General features: G+C 41.0%; 2 protein-coding genes across 3 annotated transcripts; both read right to left on the reverse strand.

Moving 5' to 3' along the window:
- Positions 1-842: 842 nt before the first annotated feature.
- Positions 843-4,761, reverse strand: LOC134023110 (E3 ubiquitin/ISG15 ligase TRIM25-like). Its single transcript, XM_062464954.1, has 6 exons — positions 4,128-4,761; positions 3,706-3,801; positions 3,389-3,622; positions 3,122-3,281; positions 2,908-2,967; positions 843-2,369 (listed from the first exon to the last, which is right to left on the reverse strand). The coding sequence occupies exons 1-6, from the start codon at positions 4,716-4,718 to the stop codon at positions 1,846-1,848; spliced, it is 1,665 nt and encodes a 554-aa protein (XP_062320938.1). The 5' UTR covers positions 4,719-4,761; the 3' UTR covers positions 843-1,845.
- Positions 1,905-16,366, reverse strand: LOC134023109 (E3 ubiquitin-protein ligase TRIM16-like). Of its 2 annotated transcripts, XR_009930737.1 has the most exons (7): positions 15,758-16,366; positions 14,222-14,317; positions 13,900-14,133; positions 13,639-13,798; positions 13,423-13,482; positions 12,321-13,039; positions 1,905-1,982 (listed from the first exon to the last, which is right to left on the reverse strand). XR_009930737.1 is itself a non-coding variant. In XM_062464953.1 (6 exons), exons 1-6 carry the CDS (start codon positions 16,346-16,348, stop codon positions 12,528-12,530), a joined length of 1,653 nt encoding a protein of 550 aa, XP_062320937.1. In that variant the 5' UTR covers positions 16,349-16,366; the 3' UTR covers positions 10,244-12,527. The 2 variants fall into 2 exon arrangements, 1 of the variants encoding a protein (XP_062320937.1); XM_062464953.1 differs by lacking the exon at positions 1,905-1,982 and having other exon boundaries at positions 10,244-13,039.
- Positions 16,367-17,380: the final 1,014 nt, after the last annotated feature.

The following is a 17,380-nucleotide window of genomic DNA, read 5'->3' on the forward strand; positions in this document are numbered from 1 at the left end:
CTGAGAACTATTTCCAGGAGCTGCACTAGCTCAGGGCTGCCCATCCCATTCCCAGAGAGCTATCACCCTGTAAGGGTATTTATTTATTAATTGCTCCAGTCCCAAACTAGAACAAATCATTATATCAATCAAATAATCAGCTGGTTGATAAGCTTAGCAAGTGGGGTTGGAGCTAAAACATGGATGATGGCTCTCCAAAAACTAGGTGGAGGAGTTGTGTCGTTTTGTGCTTAATTGTGTGTATGCTATGTGGAAAATATTAGTGCAGACTTTATCCTACTTATGTGAAAGCTAAAATAACTTTTTTTACAGATGGTGTATCATTTATCTGATATAAAGGAAGAAAGGAATAGTTCAAGGTCAAGACAAACCTTTGAACACCTCGATCAAGTTTCAGAATAAATGCATGGAATTAATGTTATTTTCTGATGTGAACTGCAACATCTTGTCAGTTGTTGAATGTTGCATATGTCTTTGCTCAGGGCAGGAGTACAGTCCCTGCCAGTTTCCAAGTGGGAATATACTTCAGTTCTAATACCCACACAAAGGTTATTTGTGTAGATATTAGTGGGTATTATCATATATTTAACCTTTCGTTGACCATTGCAAAGAACACGTCTGCCCTATGTTGGCCTTGTCAGTTAACCTCCTTTTACACAAAAACATTTTAATGTTTATGTTAATTGTTCTAAAGCCTCATGAAAACTGTTTGAAATGTAGGCAGTGATATCCAGTGATAATGCACTACAGAGATATTTGGATGTAATGTGTCATTTGACTCTTACCTAATATTACAAAGAAAATGAGAGACATGCTTTGTCATTAACTTTTATTCTTTAGAAAACCCTTTGGTATTTATGCAACATAACTTACAATTTGGTAAATAACTAACATTTTCTGTTCATAGTAAATGCTAACAACGAACACTTTCCTAAAACTACACAGATTTTCTTTAAATGTAGGAAACCACACCACCAGTTGAAGCAATACATAGGCTGAACTCTCTATGTATTTACATGCATGGGGTCCATGATGTAGTATCTGCCTGATTGATTAACAGACACCTGTTGGCTGAATGTTATCTCTGTTATCCCTTTCTACTATAATTTCTGTTGTCTGACCTTAATGCATCAGAGAGACTTTGCTAGCATCACTGTCAGTGAATGTCTCATAGGTCATTGTCATGTCGAGGTGTTGGTTAAACTCAATCTTCAATCAGCTGAGTGTCAAATACATATGAACCCAGAAATTTAAATTGCAGTCAAACCATCCTAGTGGAGACAGACAGAATTTTCTTCCACATTACATTAACCTACTGAAGCTGATGCTTGACCCTAACTCTTAAAATCATCGCAGGATCTGGCTTGAGTTGTCTTCTATACTTTAACATGAAAGTCAATCTCTAACAGTCTCTAACTCTAACCCTGACATTCATGGAGAAGAGAAAGAATTCTCCTTGTAAGACCAAATCAGAAGATACATGAAAGATAGACAGTTATGGGGACCTCTATTTCAGCTCACACAGTTCAGTAGTGTAGCCATTACACCAAACTCCAAACCTAAAACAGAGTGGGTGAGTGAATGTGGTCTGGACTCTGTGCAGGAGGGTCATTGTGTCAGAGATGCTGTAGGAGGACAGAGTACCTGCTCTGTGATCCAGGTACACTACCTGCTCTGTGTAGCCCTTTATCCCAGCAATATCACAAAGTTGACTTCACAGTTGCCCACAATAGCCAATCGAAACCCTCAGAAAGGACAAGGAAAAACTCACTCAAAGCAGAAATGGAAGTTAGGAGGTGCAGTTCCACAACCAGAGATGTAAGGAGGGAAGGACACTAATGTGAACTACTCCAGCACACACAGCTTGGCAGTGGACAAAAAAGACAGAAATGCAATCCCAGGATAGAGTGGCTGAGTGAATGTGGTCTGGACTCTGTGGATGAGGGTCATTGTGTCAGAGATGCTGTAGAAGGACAGAATACCTGCCATGTAATCCAGGTACACTCCTACTCTGGAACCAAAGCTTGATGTTACTGTCTCAACATTATTGTACCTGAAATGAAAACATTGACCAGAGTACTCTAAACACCAGGATTTATCATTGTCTCCAAATCTAGATAGACGTCCTGACTGTGTTCTGTTGATGTCTTTATATGAGACGGCTATACCAACACATCCACTCCACTCCACCTCCCAGTAACAGCGTCCAGACAGAGCATTTTCACACAGCACCTGCCAATTGTTAGTAAATCTCTCTGGATGATAACGATATGACTGGACTTGCTGAGTAAGTTTTACTGTTTTTTTCCCCCTAAACAGACAGAGATATTCGTATGCTGTGTTTGGGTCCAGTGTGAGCTGACAGTAATCTGGGAGAAGAGCAGAGCAGACACAGAATCAGAGAAATGAAGTCAGTCAGATAGTATCTAGAACATATTTATTTGGTGGATAACTACTTCTAGCGTTTTCCATTTCTATCTATGGAGTAAGTTTGGGCAGGTAGGCAATGCGTCAATATAAAATAGCCGTCTAACCTTTCCCTGATGGCAGTTGTGTTGCATCAGTTGTGCAACTGTCTAATGTGTGCTGCCTGCTTATTGTGTTCAGCTGTCATGTATGAATGGTGGGGGTTTATGTAGGACTGCACTGCCATCATCTCAATAAAAAATATAAATATGGATTGTGTCTAGTAGCTTATGGTTTGTGTGTAGTATAACTGAAGAATTGAAAAGAACCATTGAAAGACACTCACATTGTAAGAAGTCTGTCTTAAGATGTTTGTATGATCTACAGTATATCTACATGATGCTTGTATGATCCCTCTACAAGTTTAGTGTATTTTACCTACTGGTGGCTGTGATCTTTGGCTAAGTGAAGAGAAGAAATTAACTGTTGAAAGACACTCACATTGTAAGAAGTCTGCTCTGGTTTTGGGCTTTGGTGCCAGTAAAACATCCCCTTGATTCACTACAAACACATTCACACAGAGGTCAGATCCAGTTACAGACATTCTTCATAGTGGGTAATGACAAATGTTTAGTCTAAAGATGCTTGTATGATATACAGCGTATCTACAGGGTGCTTGTAAGTTCCCTCTACAAGTCTAGTGTGTTTTACCCACCGGTGGTTGTGATCTTTGGCCACTCCCCTTTAAGGATGTCCTCTAGTTTCTCTTTCAGCTTGGACACAGCCTCCCTCACATCACAGAAGTACTTACGATGAGGGGCAATGCTGCTGCGTACATCTGAAGATACACTGGGGCTGGAGAGAGACTGATAACCCTGAACAGAAAGAGAGATAGAGACGAGTTAGTAGGAAAGAACCACACAATAAACAACTAAATAGTGAGTTACTTCCAGTAAAGTAGATGGAAGGTGAGTTACTGTACCTGGAGGAAATGGATGTGATCTTCTGTGTGTGAGAACTGCTCCAGCTCAGCATATCTCCTCTTCAGCTGAGCTATCTCCTGCTCCAGTCTCTCCACCAGTCCTTTAGCCTGACTCACTGCTGCCCTCTGCTGGGCTCTGATCAGCTCCTTCACCTCAGAGCGTCTTCTCTCAATGGAGCAGATCAGCGCAGTAAAGATCCTCTCACTGTCCTTCTCTGCTGCTTGTGCAGAGCGCTGAACACAACACACAGACACATTTCTTAATTTCTGTCATGTCCCACTTGAAGTCCAGATGTGTCTTCCAGAACTGTACTCACAGTCAGAGACTCCACAGCCTGTTGGAGCTCCTTCAGCTCCTTCTCTCTCTGTTGGACTCTCTTCTGAATATTCTGTTGACTCAGTCCAAGCTCGCGCTGTGGACAAACACACAAGTTAGGAATATTTTGTTTTATATATGCACTGTGATGAACAGTTATCATTTTATGTTGTGTACACTTCATTTTAACTGACAGAAGATAAGCAGGGTGTGGGCTTATACTAAATGTTTGCATAACTATAACCTTTGGTCATTCCAAGACAACAAGAAACTGAAAAGTCTATTTGGTCTGTTTGCTAACTTCAGCTATATTTTCTTCTTTATATTTAAATAGAAATAAATCTCATCACTATTTCCTATGAACTACCAACCCTCAGTTGTATTGCACACAAATCAGTCAAAGATGGAAGCTGTGTTTCTTACCTGTTTCTCAGTTCTTTCTGTTGCAGTTGAGATTGTATCGTGACCTTTATGGTCCTCCATAGAACACAGATAACAGATACACTGCTGGTCAGTACGACAAAAAATCTTCATCACTTCATCGTGACGAGAGCAGATCTTCTCCTGCAGTTGTGAGGAGGCTTTGACCAGCTTGTGCTTCTTAAAGGCAGGAGATTCATAGTGAGGCTGTAGGTGAGCCTCACAGTAAGAGACCAGACACACCAGACAGGACTTGAGGGCTTTCTGCTTCCTCCCAGAGCAGAAGTCACACAGCACATCTCCAGGTCCAGCAGAACTGTCAGCAGGAGGAGCAGCTTGGAGTTCTGTCTTCTTCAGCTTCTCCACCACCTCAGCCAGCATGTTGTTTTTCCTCAGAACAGGCCTGGGAGTGAAGGTATGTCTGCACTGGGGGCAGCTGTAGACTCCCTTCTGATCATCCTGATCCCAGTAGTCTTTTATACAGCTCATACAGTAGCTGTGTCCACAGGGAGTAGTCACCGGATCCTTCAGTAGATCCAGACAGATTGAACAACTGAACTGGTTGTGGTCCAGCAGAACTCCCTGTTGAGCCATTTTACTGTTCTTCTTCTCACCCAGACAGAGGTAAAGACTGGTCAGTTTCGTCTTCTCGGAATAGATCTTGTAGGGAGGGGAGGGACTTCCTGGTTCCACCCTCAGCAAGAAGAGGAGTGGATCAGGAATGATTACAGTGAACACTGTCTCAAAGGTGTGTGTGTGTGTGTGTGCGTCCATAAGTGTGTATGTGTGTGTGCAGGTGTGTGAGCATTTGTGAGGCTGCCATATATGGGGTTGATTTATTTCTCTATACATGGGTTATGGTATTTATACTGTATATATATATATACATATTTTTTCGTTTGGGGGGGGGCATTTTTGCCTTCATTATTTTTCATAGAGACGGTGTAGAGGATCAGGAAATGTAGGGGAGAGAGAGAGGAGATTACATGGAGCAAAGGGCCTGCAGTAAGGCCTCAGCCTACAAGGTACATTTATTCAGTGAGTTACCGTGCAAAAAACATGGATCGTGGCCCTCCAAAAACAGGGTGGGGGAGGTGTGTACTTTCTATGTGTGTGCTATGTGTGTGGTATGTGTGTGCTATGCGGAACATATTAGTGCAGACTTCATTCTACCTATGTGAAAACAAAAAAAACAGCTGGTATATTTTTTATTTGATATGAAGGAAGGGAATACTTCAGGTCAAGTCAAACCTTTGAACACCTTAATCAAGTTTCAGAATAAATGCATTGAATTAATGTTATTTTCTTACGTGAACTGCAACTTAATAAAATCTTGTCAGTTGTTGAATGTTGCATATGTCTTTGCTCAGGGCAGTAGTCAGTCGGTAACACTTTAGAATAATGGTCCGTTGTTAACAGTAGCTATGCAGGAAGTAGGTAGTTCTACATTAACACCGAATTTAATACTATTATGGAACCAAGATTAAGCAGTAAGTAGCTAATTTACGACAAAGGTAGTTCCTTGGTAGGTATTTGATTATTACTAAATAAATATATCCTCAGTGAGAACTACTTGTGAACTATGACCAATTAAGAAAGAATAACCAATGAATTACTAATCACAAAAGGAATGTCTAAAAGGTGAACAATTGTGGGGTTTTTTAACTCTTAACATGGTCATAACATTTCAGAAGCTTGTGCCTCAAATGAGTTCTTTGTGGAAACAGTTTATGAATATTAACGTTATAACACGTCTCCCCCCAATATTTGATCATACTGTATGATTATGGGACACGTCCCCCCCAATATTTGATCATACTGTATGATTATGGGACACGTCCCCCCCAATATTTGATAATATGATTATGGGACACGTCCTCCCCAATATTTGATCATACTGTATGATTATGCGGGCAATTTCGATGTGACTGCTATTACGTCTTTCTGCAGCTCAGAAAATATCAAATCCCGGCCGGTCCATTTTCCAAATGCAGTCGACTTAGTTTACCGAAACCTATTTGTCCTGAAATCCATGTCATGTTTTCCCTAAACCTATTATACTCTGGTGCAACGTCAATGAGTGAGTTTGGAGCGCGAAATCATTTGTCAAATTTGTATGGATGGTAAATATCCAGTATTTGGCTAACATAATCCCTTAGATAACGACTAGGTGAATTTCACTAGAATTTCGAATTGTATAATTAGTGCGAATTTCGAATTGTAGAATTAGTGCAAATTTCGACTGCAATACTATACAGTTTGTATGAATGGGACTTTTTACAAGATAGCCGATAGCTAGCCTGGCTTTACAGCTAGCAACAACTGTACTGTAGCTAGCGTTTTGGGCCACGTTCCTGTTCTCTGAATTGGGTTATCTAGCAAGTTATTTTACAGTCCTGCCATTTGTTCTTTCATCCTTCATCATTTTCATCCCTTTGGAATTGCGTTGCTGTTGTATTTCGCAGTAGTGGCCAATGCTAGACTCATTATAGAGTGAGTAGGCCTATACGTTAATTTGGGTTGGGTTAGCCATGTACTTGTTTATCCATTATGTTTGATTCAGTTTCTCATCAGTTTGTTGAATGTGTATGTTTCATTCCAAAATACAGATTTTTTTGATTACATGCTAGGTTTCATCATTGTGCCAAACAAAAAAGTTGTTTCATTCAGACATATTTTACAAAATTCTTTATTCTTGCATGCCCATGTGCATTTTTGCATTATGTAGGATTTTCTTTTACGATTTCATGGAAAAGTTCCAGTGCATATAGTTAATTAAAAAAAAATGTTACCCAATCACTGCAGTTGTTTTATGTAGTAGATCTTGCGAGGTGACATGTTAGTGAGGTGTTAACATGTTTTTCACTTTGAAATAATGGTCCAGATTACAGTTACTGCGGAATGACAGGTTAACGCTTGAGTAATTAGTGAGGAGTTAACATGTTTGTCACTTTAAAATAATGGTCCACATCACAAGTAGTTCCTGCAGGATGACAAGGTAACGCTTGAGTAATTAGTGAGGAGTTAACATGTTTGTCACTTTAAAATAATGGTCCACATCACAAGTAGTTCCTGCAGGATGACAAGGTAACGCATGAGTAATTAGTGAGGAGTTATACTGGTTTTCACAAGTCATATAATAAGTCTAATTTTATATTGGACATACGGTACAGGCATACATTTCTGTGAGGCACTAGTGATATTCTAACAAACATTGTAATCTGGAAGATGTGGTTTTACGCTTATCGTAACATAAATGCAGAATGCAAATTGTTTTTGACAAGAGAACATCAATGTTTATATTCATATCCTAAAGATAAGTCCTCCTCAGGCGGCTACTGTAACATAAAGGTAGGTCTTTGGAGTCTGAGACATATTGAACTGACACTTAAGAGCTCATAATAGTAAACTAATCCAATCATGAGCGTGTCAGCATCACTTCCTAATTATAAAAAATGTTAAACAGGTTATAATTATTTGTATTATACCATGTTTAAGTTTGAAATAAACAGAGAACATACGTCCATCCTTTGGTAAGAGTAGTCACAATCTCAACCTGTAGCTAACGTATTTGGGGGGATATAATATTTATAAACTGGTTTCCACAAAGAACCCATTTGAGGCACAAGCTTCTGAAAAGTTATGACCATGTTAAGAGTTAAAAAAACAAACAAATTGTTCACTTTTTAGACATGTTACTTTTGTGATTAGTAATTACTTGGTTATTCTTTCTTAATTGGTCATAGTTCACAAGTAGTTCTCAAGAGGATATATTTATTTAGTAATAACCAAATACCTACCAAGGAACTACCTTTGTCATAAATTAGCTATTACTTACTGCTTGGTTAATCTTGGTTCCATATTAGTTAATAGTATTAAATTCGGTGTTAATGTAGTACTACCTATTACTTCCTGCATAGCTACTTGTTAACAACGGACCATTATTCTAAAGTGTTACCGTAGAGTCCCTGCCAGTTTCCAAGTGGGAATATACTTCAGTTCTAATACCCACACAAAGGTTACTTGTGTGGGTATTATCATATATTTAACCTTTCCTTGACCATTGCAAAGAACATGTCTTCCTGTGTTGGCCTCGTCAGTTAACCTCCTGTCACACAAAAAGATATCTTCATGTTTCATGTTTTATGTGAATTGTTCAAAGCCTCATGAACTGTTTGAAATTTAGGCAGTGATATCCAGTGATGATGCACTACAGATATATTTGGACGTAATGTGTCATGTGACTTACATAATATTAAAAGGAAAATGAGAGACGTGCTTTGTCATTCACTTCAATCAGAGAAATGAAGTCAGTCAGATAGAATCTAGAACGTATTTATTTGGTGGATAACTACTTCTAGCGTTTTCCATTCCTATCTCTGGAGTAAGTTTGGGCAGGTAGGCAATGCATCAATACATAAAAGCCGTCTCACTTTTCCCTGATGGCAGTTGTGTTGCATCAGTTGTCTAATGTGTGCTGCCTGCTTATTGTGTTCAGCTGTCATGTATGAATGGTGGGGGTTTAGGTAGGACTTCACTGCCATCATCTCAATAAAAAAAAATACTATGGATTGTGTCTAGTAGCTGATGGTTTGTGTGAAGTATAAGTGAAGAGATGAAAATAACTGTTTAAAGAACAGGCCTGGGAGCCTGGGAGTGAAGGTCTGTCTGCACTCGGGGCAGCTGTAGACTCCCTTCTGATCATCCTGATCCCAGTAGTCTTTTATACAGCTCATACAGTAGCTGTGACCACAGGGAGTAGTCACCGGATCTTTCAGTAGATCCAGACAGATTGAACAACTGAACTGGTTGTGCGCCAGCAGAACTCCCTGTTGAGCCATTTTACTGTTCTTCTGCTCACCCAGATGAAGGAAAAGACAGATCAGTTTCGTTTTCTCTGAAGAGATCTTGTAGGGAGGGGAGGGACTTCCTGGTTCCACCCTCAGCAAGAAGAGGAGTGGTTTATTAATGATTACAGTGAACACTGTCTCAAAGGTGTGTGTGTGTGCGTGCATACCTGTAGATGTGTGTGTTTATGTGTGTGCACATGTGTATGTGTGTGTGCAGGTGTGTGTGCAGGTGTGTGAGCATTTGTGAGACTGCCATATATGGGGTTGATTTCTCTCTCTATACATGGGTTATGGTATATAATGAAAATATATGGAAAAATAATGAAGGCAAAAATGCCAATGGCAATTTTGCCTTCATTATTTTTCATAGAGACGGTGTAGAGGGTCGGGAAATGTAGGGGAGAGAGAGAGGAGATGACATGGAGCAAAGGGCCTGCAGTAAGGCCTCAGCCTACAAGGTAAATTTATTCAGTGAGCTACCGTGGCGCCCAATCTTGGGTTGATTACTTCAAAAGACTTTGATGACAATACCTACAGAAATAAATATTATACTGTTGAAGTCAAGGAGCAAGCAGCCAAGCAGCCAAGCAGAAGACAAGGGAGTCAGGTGGCTGAGCGGTGAGGGAGTCGGACTAGTAATCCGAAGGTTGCCAGTTCGATTCCCGGTCATGCCAACTGACGTTGTTTCCTTGGGCAAGGCACTTCACCCTACTTGCCTCGGGGGAATGTCCCTGTACTTACTGTAAGTCGCTCTGGATAAGAGCGTCTGCTAAATGTAAATGTGAAGTAGCAGCTGTTTTTAATTGTCTTCCTTTCAGCCCTGCAGATGAGACCACGATGCATCTATACTTTGCATCACTGTTCTATGAAAAGCTAAATCTGTGTATTTTGACAAAGCCTTTTATAACTAAATACTTATTTAGCAACAGATAAGATTGAAGTCTAATTCGGAGCAGGCTGATGCCTGATTTTGTCATTAGTAATTTAAAAAATTATGAGGAACCAAATTTAGCGGAAAAGACACAATTGAATTTCGAGGGTTTGTTTGTGTGTGCCTGTGCAATGAAGTGTTGATCATATTTGTTGCATCTCCTTGTGTGGATTCACAAATTCAAGGGGCAGCAGTGCAGATCTCTGCTCTGTGTATTAGTAGGTTCATGTGCGTGAGCGTTTGGCTGAGCTGGGCTCTCCTCCTTCACTCTGGCTGGCTGCTCTCTTGCTCCCCCTGCTGCCAGGTGCCTTGACTGACGTGTGGCTGGAGCCCTGCCTCTGTCACTGCCTCTCTCTGAATAAGGAGCGGATCTTAAGAACCCATTTAGGCTGAACAGTCAGACATGCTCTCTTTGAAACAGGGGGACTCATCTTCAGATCCATCAAGTCTGAGCTGGTCTCTTCTCCTTTCCTCTTCCTCAGTCCATTCAGGTGACCTTTCACCTCACTGGCACTGCCCTCCACATGCTGCACAGCACTCTGGGACAGGTCTGGACTCAGTGAGGCCTGCTGGGATGACTGGGGACAGAATCCAGGATGTCTGGACATGTGACCCTCCTCAGGATCATCCTGATAGCAGTGGGGTTGTTGGGGTCCTCACACAGGACGGAGATCAGATGTCAGGAGGCTTGTTGGCCTTAGAGCTCTGGAGGTTGGGGTTTGTGGTGTGGCAGATGTTGCTGGATCCCAGTCGAGATGTACTAGCTGTACCTAGACTTTTACTACTAGAACACATTGACTTGTCCACATTGACTTGTCCTGCCATTAAAGACAGACATCTTCTATATGTCTGATGTGGATTTCTGAAAATTGAACTGTCTGTTTGAAAACAATTAGCATAATATCCTTCATTATGCCCTTAAAAACAGTATACAGACCCCTTTATAGTAATTAATTTGAGTTTGGACTAAAGCAAGAGAAATTGCATGTTTTGAACAAAACTTTGTAGGTTCATTATATTAGGTATGCCTTTTCCATTTAGATTTGTCTTCTGAAACTTATTTGAAAAATGATCTGACATAAGCTGCAGTTCAAAGTAAAATAGGTTGCAATGATAAATATCTCATGGGATTTCAGCTACTACTGTGGAAAATGAATTTTGCAGTTTGAGTGCCACAAAAGATGTATTATTACACATAGAATTTTGGAGCATGCTGTATTATGACGTTCAGTTTTAACATTCCGACCCACACGGCAAGCTACAAACAAATAATATCTATTTTGAAGCTAAAAAGGAATGCTCTGAGGACATCAAAACATTTCCTTTGACATTTTATAGATTTTTACTTTCTCAGAAAATGGAAAAGGTGAAAGGAAAAAAAAACAACTCTCTTTAGGTATGATAAAATTATCAATCTAAAAACTATAATGTCAATGTGATTGTATACTCTAATCCAAATACAACCACACACACCATACAATCACAGGTCGAAACAATTATCCTTAACTACATCACAGGATCTGTCTTGAGTTGTGTTCTATACTTAATTCAACATAAGAGTCAATATCTAACATTCTCTAACTCTGGCCCTGACATTCATGGAGAAGAGAAAGAATTCTCCTTGTATGACCAAATCAGAAGAGATATGAAAGATAGACAGTTATGGGGACCTCTACTTCAGCTCACACAGTTCAGTAGTGTAGCCATTACACCAAACTCCAAACCTAAAACAGAGTGGGTGAGTGAATGTGGTCTGGACTCTGTGCAGGAGGGTCATTGTGTCAGAGATGCTGTATAGGACAGGGGTGGGGAACCTTTTTTCTGCCAAGGGCCATTTGGATATTTATAAAATCATTCGGGGGCCGTACAGTATTATCAACTTAAGAATGTGCCTGCTATATTTGGTCAAACATTTAATTAACTCACCCCTAATGTGATGGCTGGAACTACTTCTCTTTGGTGAGGTTTGTGATGTTAACTGGCACGGATGCAGCCTGCTTTGACAAGGGGTGCATCGAACATTTCTTGGGGGGTATCATGATTACGGAAAGGGATCGTATTATTTTTTATATTGCTACCATTTTTGAGACTGCTTATCGATCTGAGTGTTAATCAGGCGCGGAGCCATACGTTGTAAACATTCGGGGCTTAGCCCAAACCAACAACATATTCTGGGTTTGATGTGCTGGAAAGGAATTCCACACTTAATGCGAGAGCGCAGAGCGCGCTAGCGAATTTTTTTGGTACATTGGTACGCAACGCTGCGCGCCTCCACTGTCCTCTTCCACATATTAAAATAGTGCTGCTGCCAACGAATAATGAACCTAATAATATGGTTCCTGCAGTGCCATGGCGGGCCGGACCAAATGATTTCGGCCGGACGTTCCCCACCCCTGCTGTAGGAGGACAGAGTACCTGCTCCGTGATCCAGGTACACTCCCTACTCTGTGTAGCCCTTTATCCCCAATATCACAAAGTTGACTTCACAGTTGCCCACAATAGCCAATCGAAACTCTCAGAGAAGACAAGAAAAACTCCCTCAAAACTCTCAGAGCAGAAATGGAAGTTAGGAGATGCAGTTCCACAACCAGAGATGTAAGGAGGGAAGGACACTAATGTGAACTACTCCAGCTCACACAGCTTGACAGTGGACAGAATAAACCGAAACGCAAACCCAGGATAGAGTGGCTGAGTGAATGTGGTCTGGACTCTGTGGATGAGGGTCATTGTGTCAGAGATGCTGTAGAAGGACAGAGTACCTGCCATGTGATCCAGGTACACTCCTACTCTGGAACCAAAGCTTGATGTAACTGTCTGAATATTATTGTGTCTGAAATTACCAGAGTACTCTAAACACCAGGATTTATCATTGTTTCCAAATCCAGATAGAAGACCTGACCCTGTTCTGCTGATGTCTTTATATGAGACTGCTATACCAACCCTTCCTCTCCACTCCACCTCCCAGTAACAGCGTCCAGACAGAGCATTTCCACACAGCACCTGCCCGATGTCAGTGAATCTCTCTGGATGATAACTATATGGCTGGACTGAATTAACTGTTCCTCTTCTGTTCCCCTCAGACAGAGAGATTTGTATGTATGCTGTGTTTGGGTCCAGTGTGAGCTGACAGTAATCTGGGAGAAGAACAGAGCAGACACAGAATCAGAGAAATGAAGTCAGTCAGATAGTATCTAGAACGTATTTATTTGGTGGATAACTACTTCTAGCGTTTTCCATTCCTATCTCTGGAGTAAGTTTGGACAGGTAGGCAATGCATCAATACATAAAAGCTGTCTCACTTTTCCCTGATGGCAGTTGTGCTGCATCAGTTGTGCAACTGTCTAATGTGTGCTGCCTGCTTATTGTGTTCAGCTGTCATGTATGAATGGTGGGGGTTTATGTAGGACTGCACTGCCATCATCTCAATAAATAATATTAATATAGATTGTGTCTAGTAGCTTATGGTTTGTGTGTAGTATAAGTGAAGAGATGAAAAGAACTTCTGAAAGACACTCACATTGTAAGAAGTCTGCTCTGGTCTTGGGCTCTGGTGGCAGTAAAAGATCCACTTGATTCACTACAAACACACCAACACATTCACACAGAGGTCTGATCAAGTTACAGACATGCTTCATAGTGGGTAAGGAGAAATGTTTAGTCTAAAGATGCTTGTATGATCTACAGCGTATCTACAGGGTGCTTGTATGATCCCAGTCTAGTGTGTTTTACCCACCGGTGGTTGTGATCATTGGCCACTCCCCTTTAAAGATGTCCTCTAGTTTCACTTTCAGCTTGGACACAGCCTCCCTCACATCACAGAAGTACTTACAACGAGGGGCGATGGTGCTGGGTAAATATGAAGATACACTGGGGCTGGAGAGAGACTGATAACCCTGAACAGAAAGAGAGATAGACAGATAGAGACAAGTTACACAGTAAACAACTAAATAGTGAGTTACTTCTGGTAAAGAAGATGGTAAGTGAGTTACTGTACCTGGAGGAAATGGATGTGATCTTCTGTGTGTGAGAGCTGCTCCAGCTCAGCGTCTCTCCTCTTCAGCTGAGCTATCTCCTGCTCCAGTCTCTCCACCAGTCCTTTAGCCTGACTCACTGCTGCTCTCTGCTGGGCTCTGATCAGTTCCTTCACCTCAGAGCGTCTTCTTTCAATGGAGCGGATCAGCTCAGTAAAGATCCTCTCACTGTCCTTCTCTGCTGCTTGTGCAGAGCGCTGAACACAACACAACACACAGACACATTTCTTAATTTTTGTCTTGTCCCACTTGAAGTCCAGATGTGTCTTCCAGAACTGTACTCACAGTCAGAGACTCCACAGCCTGTTGGAGCTCCTTCAGCTCCTTCTCTCTCTGCTGGACTCTCTTCTGAATATTCTGTTGACTCAGTCCAAGCTCCCGCTGAGGACAAACACACAAGGTAATGAATAGCGTGTTTTATATGTACTGTCAAATTAGGAACAGTTATTATTTGATGTTGTATTTGAATCATTCAGTCAGTCAGTTAATATTATTTATAAAGTGCATTTAAAAAGAAAAGCTGTTAGCCAAAGTGCTGTACAATAACAAATAGTTAAAACACACAATAGGACACGAGACACAATCACAGACAGTGCACAAACATTTTATCACAATAAACAAATGAGTTTTAAGAAGATATTTAAAATCCTCACATGTTGATGCTGTTGTGTATGTAACACTAGTGTAGTTCTCAAATGTTTAAGCAGACAACTGGAAGGGCACACGGCAGACTTGTGAAAAATATGTTCTCTCTTCTTTGTTCCACTCAATAGTCTAGCAGCAGCTTTTTGGACAAGTTGGAGACGTGACAGTAGAGACTGTGAAACATCCAAATACAGGACATAGCAATAGTCCAATCTGGATGCAATGAATGCATGTATTACAGACTCCATATTTTTGGATGATAAAAAACTTTTTTGCTATACTCTCAGTTGATGCAAACAACTTCTGACCACTGCATTGATCTGTTTATCAAAAGTCAAAGTAGAATCTAAAGTAACACCTATGTCTAGCATGTGTATCAAAGTTCCCAGATAGAGGTCCTAGTTTACTGCCAACCTTCTCTGTAGAAGCAGAGGGGCCAAAGATGAAGTCTTTGCGTCTTTGCTACGTTTAACTGAAGGAAGTTGGCTGACATCCGATACTTAACATCTCTCAAACAATCCAACAAACACTGTAGACTTGAAACATCCTTTGGATGTAAGGGAACGTAACACTGAGTAGGATCTGCGTAGCAGTGATATGAGACATTATATTTCTTAAACATGTTATACAGAGGGAGAAGTGGTGCACAGAACTGGTGCATTAGACGATGAATCCACAGAAAAGTTGCGATCCTTTAAGAAAGAATCAAACCAACGTAAAGCACGACCTTGGATCCCAATATGCTCTGAACAATTTTAAAGAATGCCATGATCAAGAGTGTCGAATGCCGCGCTGAGATCGAGCAAAATTAGTGCAGGACAATTACCCGAGTCCACAGAAAGTAATAGGTCATTTAAAACGTTGAGCAGTGCAGACTCTGTGCTATGCTGTAGTCTAAAGCCAGATCGATATTTATCAAAAACACCATTGTCCTGTAAAATGAAGGAAGCTGGTTAAACACAACCATCTCCAAAACTTGAGATAAAAGTGATCATTTAGAAATTGTGTACACTTTATTTAAAACGGAGAAAAGAAAAGCAGGGTGTGGTCTTCCGTCAGCTAGATTTTCTTCTTTATATTTAAATAGAAATAAATCTCATCACTATTTCCTATGAACTACCAACCCTCAGTTGTATTGCACACAAATCAGTCAAAGATGGAAGCTGTGTTTCTTACCTGTTTCTCAGTTCTTTCTGTTGCAGTTGAGATTGTATCGTGACCTTTATGGTCCTCCATAGAACACAGATAACAGATACACTGCTGGTCAGTACGACAAAAAATCTTCATCACTTCATCGTGACGAGAGCAGATCTTCTCCTGCAGTTGTGAGGAGGCTTTGACCAGCTTGTGCTTTTTAAAGGCAGGAGATTCATAGTGAGGCTGGAGGTGAGCCTCACAGTAAGAGACCAGACACACCAGACAGGACTTGAGGGCTTTGCGCTTCCTCCCACAGCAGGAGTCACACAGCACATCTCCAGGTCCAGCAGAACTGACAGCAGGAGCAGCAGCTTGGAGTTCTTTCTTCTTCAGCTTCTCCACCACCTCAGCCAGCATGTTGTTTTTCCTCAGAACAGGCCTGGGAGTGAAGGTCTGTCTGCACTCGGGGCAGCTGTAGACTCCCTTCTGATCATCCTGATCCCAGTAGTCTTTTATACAGCTCATACAGTAGCTGTGTCCACAGGGAGTAGTCACCGGATCCTTCAGTAGATCCAGACAGATTGAACAACTGAACTGGTTGTGGTCCAGCAGAACTCCCTGTTGAGCCATTTTACTGTTCTTCTTCTCACCCAGACAGAGGAAAAGACTGGTCAGTTTCGTCTTCTCGGAATAGATCTTGTAGGGAGGGGAGGGACTTCCTGGTTCCACCCTCAGCAAGAAGAGGAGTGGTTCAGGAATGATTACAGTGAACACTGTCTCAAAGGTGTGTGTGTGTGTGTGCGTCCATAAGTGTGTATGTGTGTGTGCACGTGTGTGAGCATTTGTGAGGCTGCCATATATGGGGTTGATTTATCTCTCTATACATGGGTTATGGTATTTATACTGTATATATATATATATATATGTATTTTTTTAGGGAGGGGAGGGACTTCCTGGTTCCACCCTCAGCAAGAAGAGGAGTGGTTTAGGAATTATTACAATGAACACGGAATGAAGGAATGTGAGTGCATATGTAATGGTTCGCTTCTGAGGTCATTAGCTAAACCAAGGATCTGGAATGGGGCTTCAGTGAACAACCGGTAGACTTCACAAGTTATCAAAAGTATCGTCAATTTATTACATACACCTAGAAAACATACAGCAGATATTCTAGGCCCTAATACACAGGTTGCCTATATAAACCAGCTTACAACGATGAGGCACTGTGGCGCCTCATCTTGGGTTGATTTAAAATACTTCCATGACAATACCTACGGAAATAAATATTATATCGTTGAAGTAGAAGCTGTTTTTAATTGTCATCCTTTCAGCCCTGCGGATTAGACCACCAGGCATCGGGACTTTGCATCACTGTCCTATGACAAACTAAATCTGTGTATAAAAAAAAGCCTTTTATGACTAAATAATACTTTATCAACAGATAAGATGGAAGTCTAGATGGAACAGGCTGATGCCTGATTTTGTAATTGAAAATTAAAACAATGGCGAGGAACCAAATTTAGCAGAAAAGACACCATTTATTTTCAAGTGTTTGCTTGTGTGTGTATCGGTAGCTACTGCCATTAAAGACAGACATCTTCTATCTGTCTGATATGGATTTCTGAAAATTGAACTGTCTGTTTGAAAACAATTTGCATAATA

The sequence above is a fragment of the Osmerus eperlanus genome, chromosome 7, assembly GCF_963692335.1.
Source record: "Osmerus eperlanus chromosome 7, fOsmEpe2.1, whole genome shotgun sequence".
Taxonomy (NCBI): domain Eukaryota; kingdom Metazoa; phylum Chordata; class Actinopteri; order Osmeriformes; family Osmeridae; genus Osmerus; species Osmerus eperlanus.

What these genes read in the sequence shown, in the direction of transcription:
- LOC134023109 (XM_062464953.1), bottom strand. Translation starts at nt 16,348, where the DNA reads ATGGCTCAACAGGGAGTTCTGCTGGACCACAACCAGTTCAGTTGTTCA. An exon ending in CAGAAAGAACTGAGAAACAG is followed by an intron (nt 14,318 to 15,757) that starts GTAAGAAACACA and finishes GTTTGTCCTCAG; the next exon opens with CGGGAGCTTGGACTGAGTCA. An exon ending in GCCAATGATCACAACCACCG is followed by an intron (nt 13,483 to 13,638) that starts GTGGGTAAAACA and finishes GTGTGTTTGTAG; the next exon opens with TGAATCAAGTGGATCTTTTA.
- LOC134023110 (XM_062464954.1), bottom strand. Translation starts at nt 4,718, where the DNA reads ATGGCTCAACAGGGAGTTCTGCTGGACCACAACCAGTTCAGTTGTTCA. An exon ending in AGGCTGTGGAGTCTCTGACT is followed by an intron (nt 3,623 to 3,705) that starts GTGAGTACAGTT and finishes TGTTGTGTTCAG; the next exon opens with CGCTCTGCACAAGCAGCAGA. An exon ending in ATCACATCCATTTCCTCCAG is followed by an intron (nt 3,282 to 3,388) that starts GTACAGTAACTC and finishes CTTTCTGTTCAG; the next exon opens with GGTTATCAGTCTCTCTCCAG.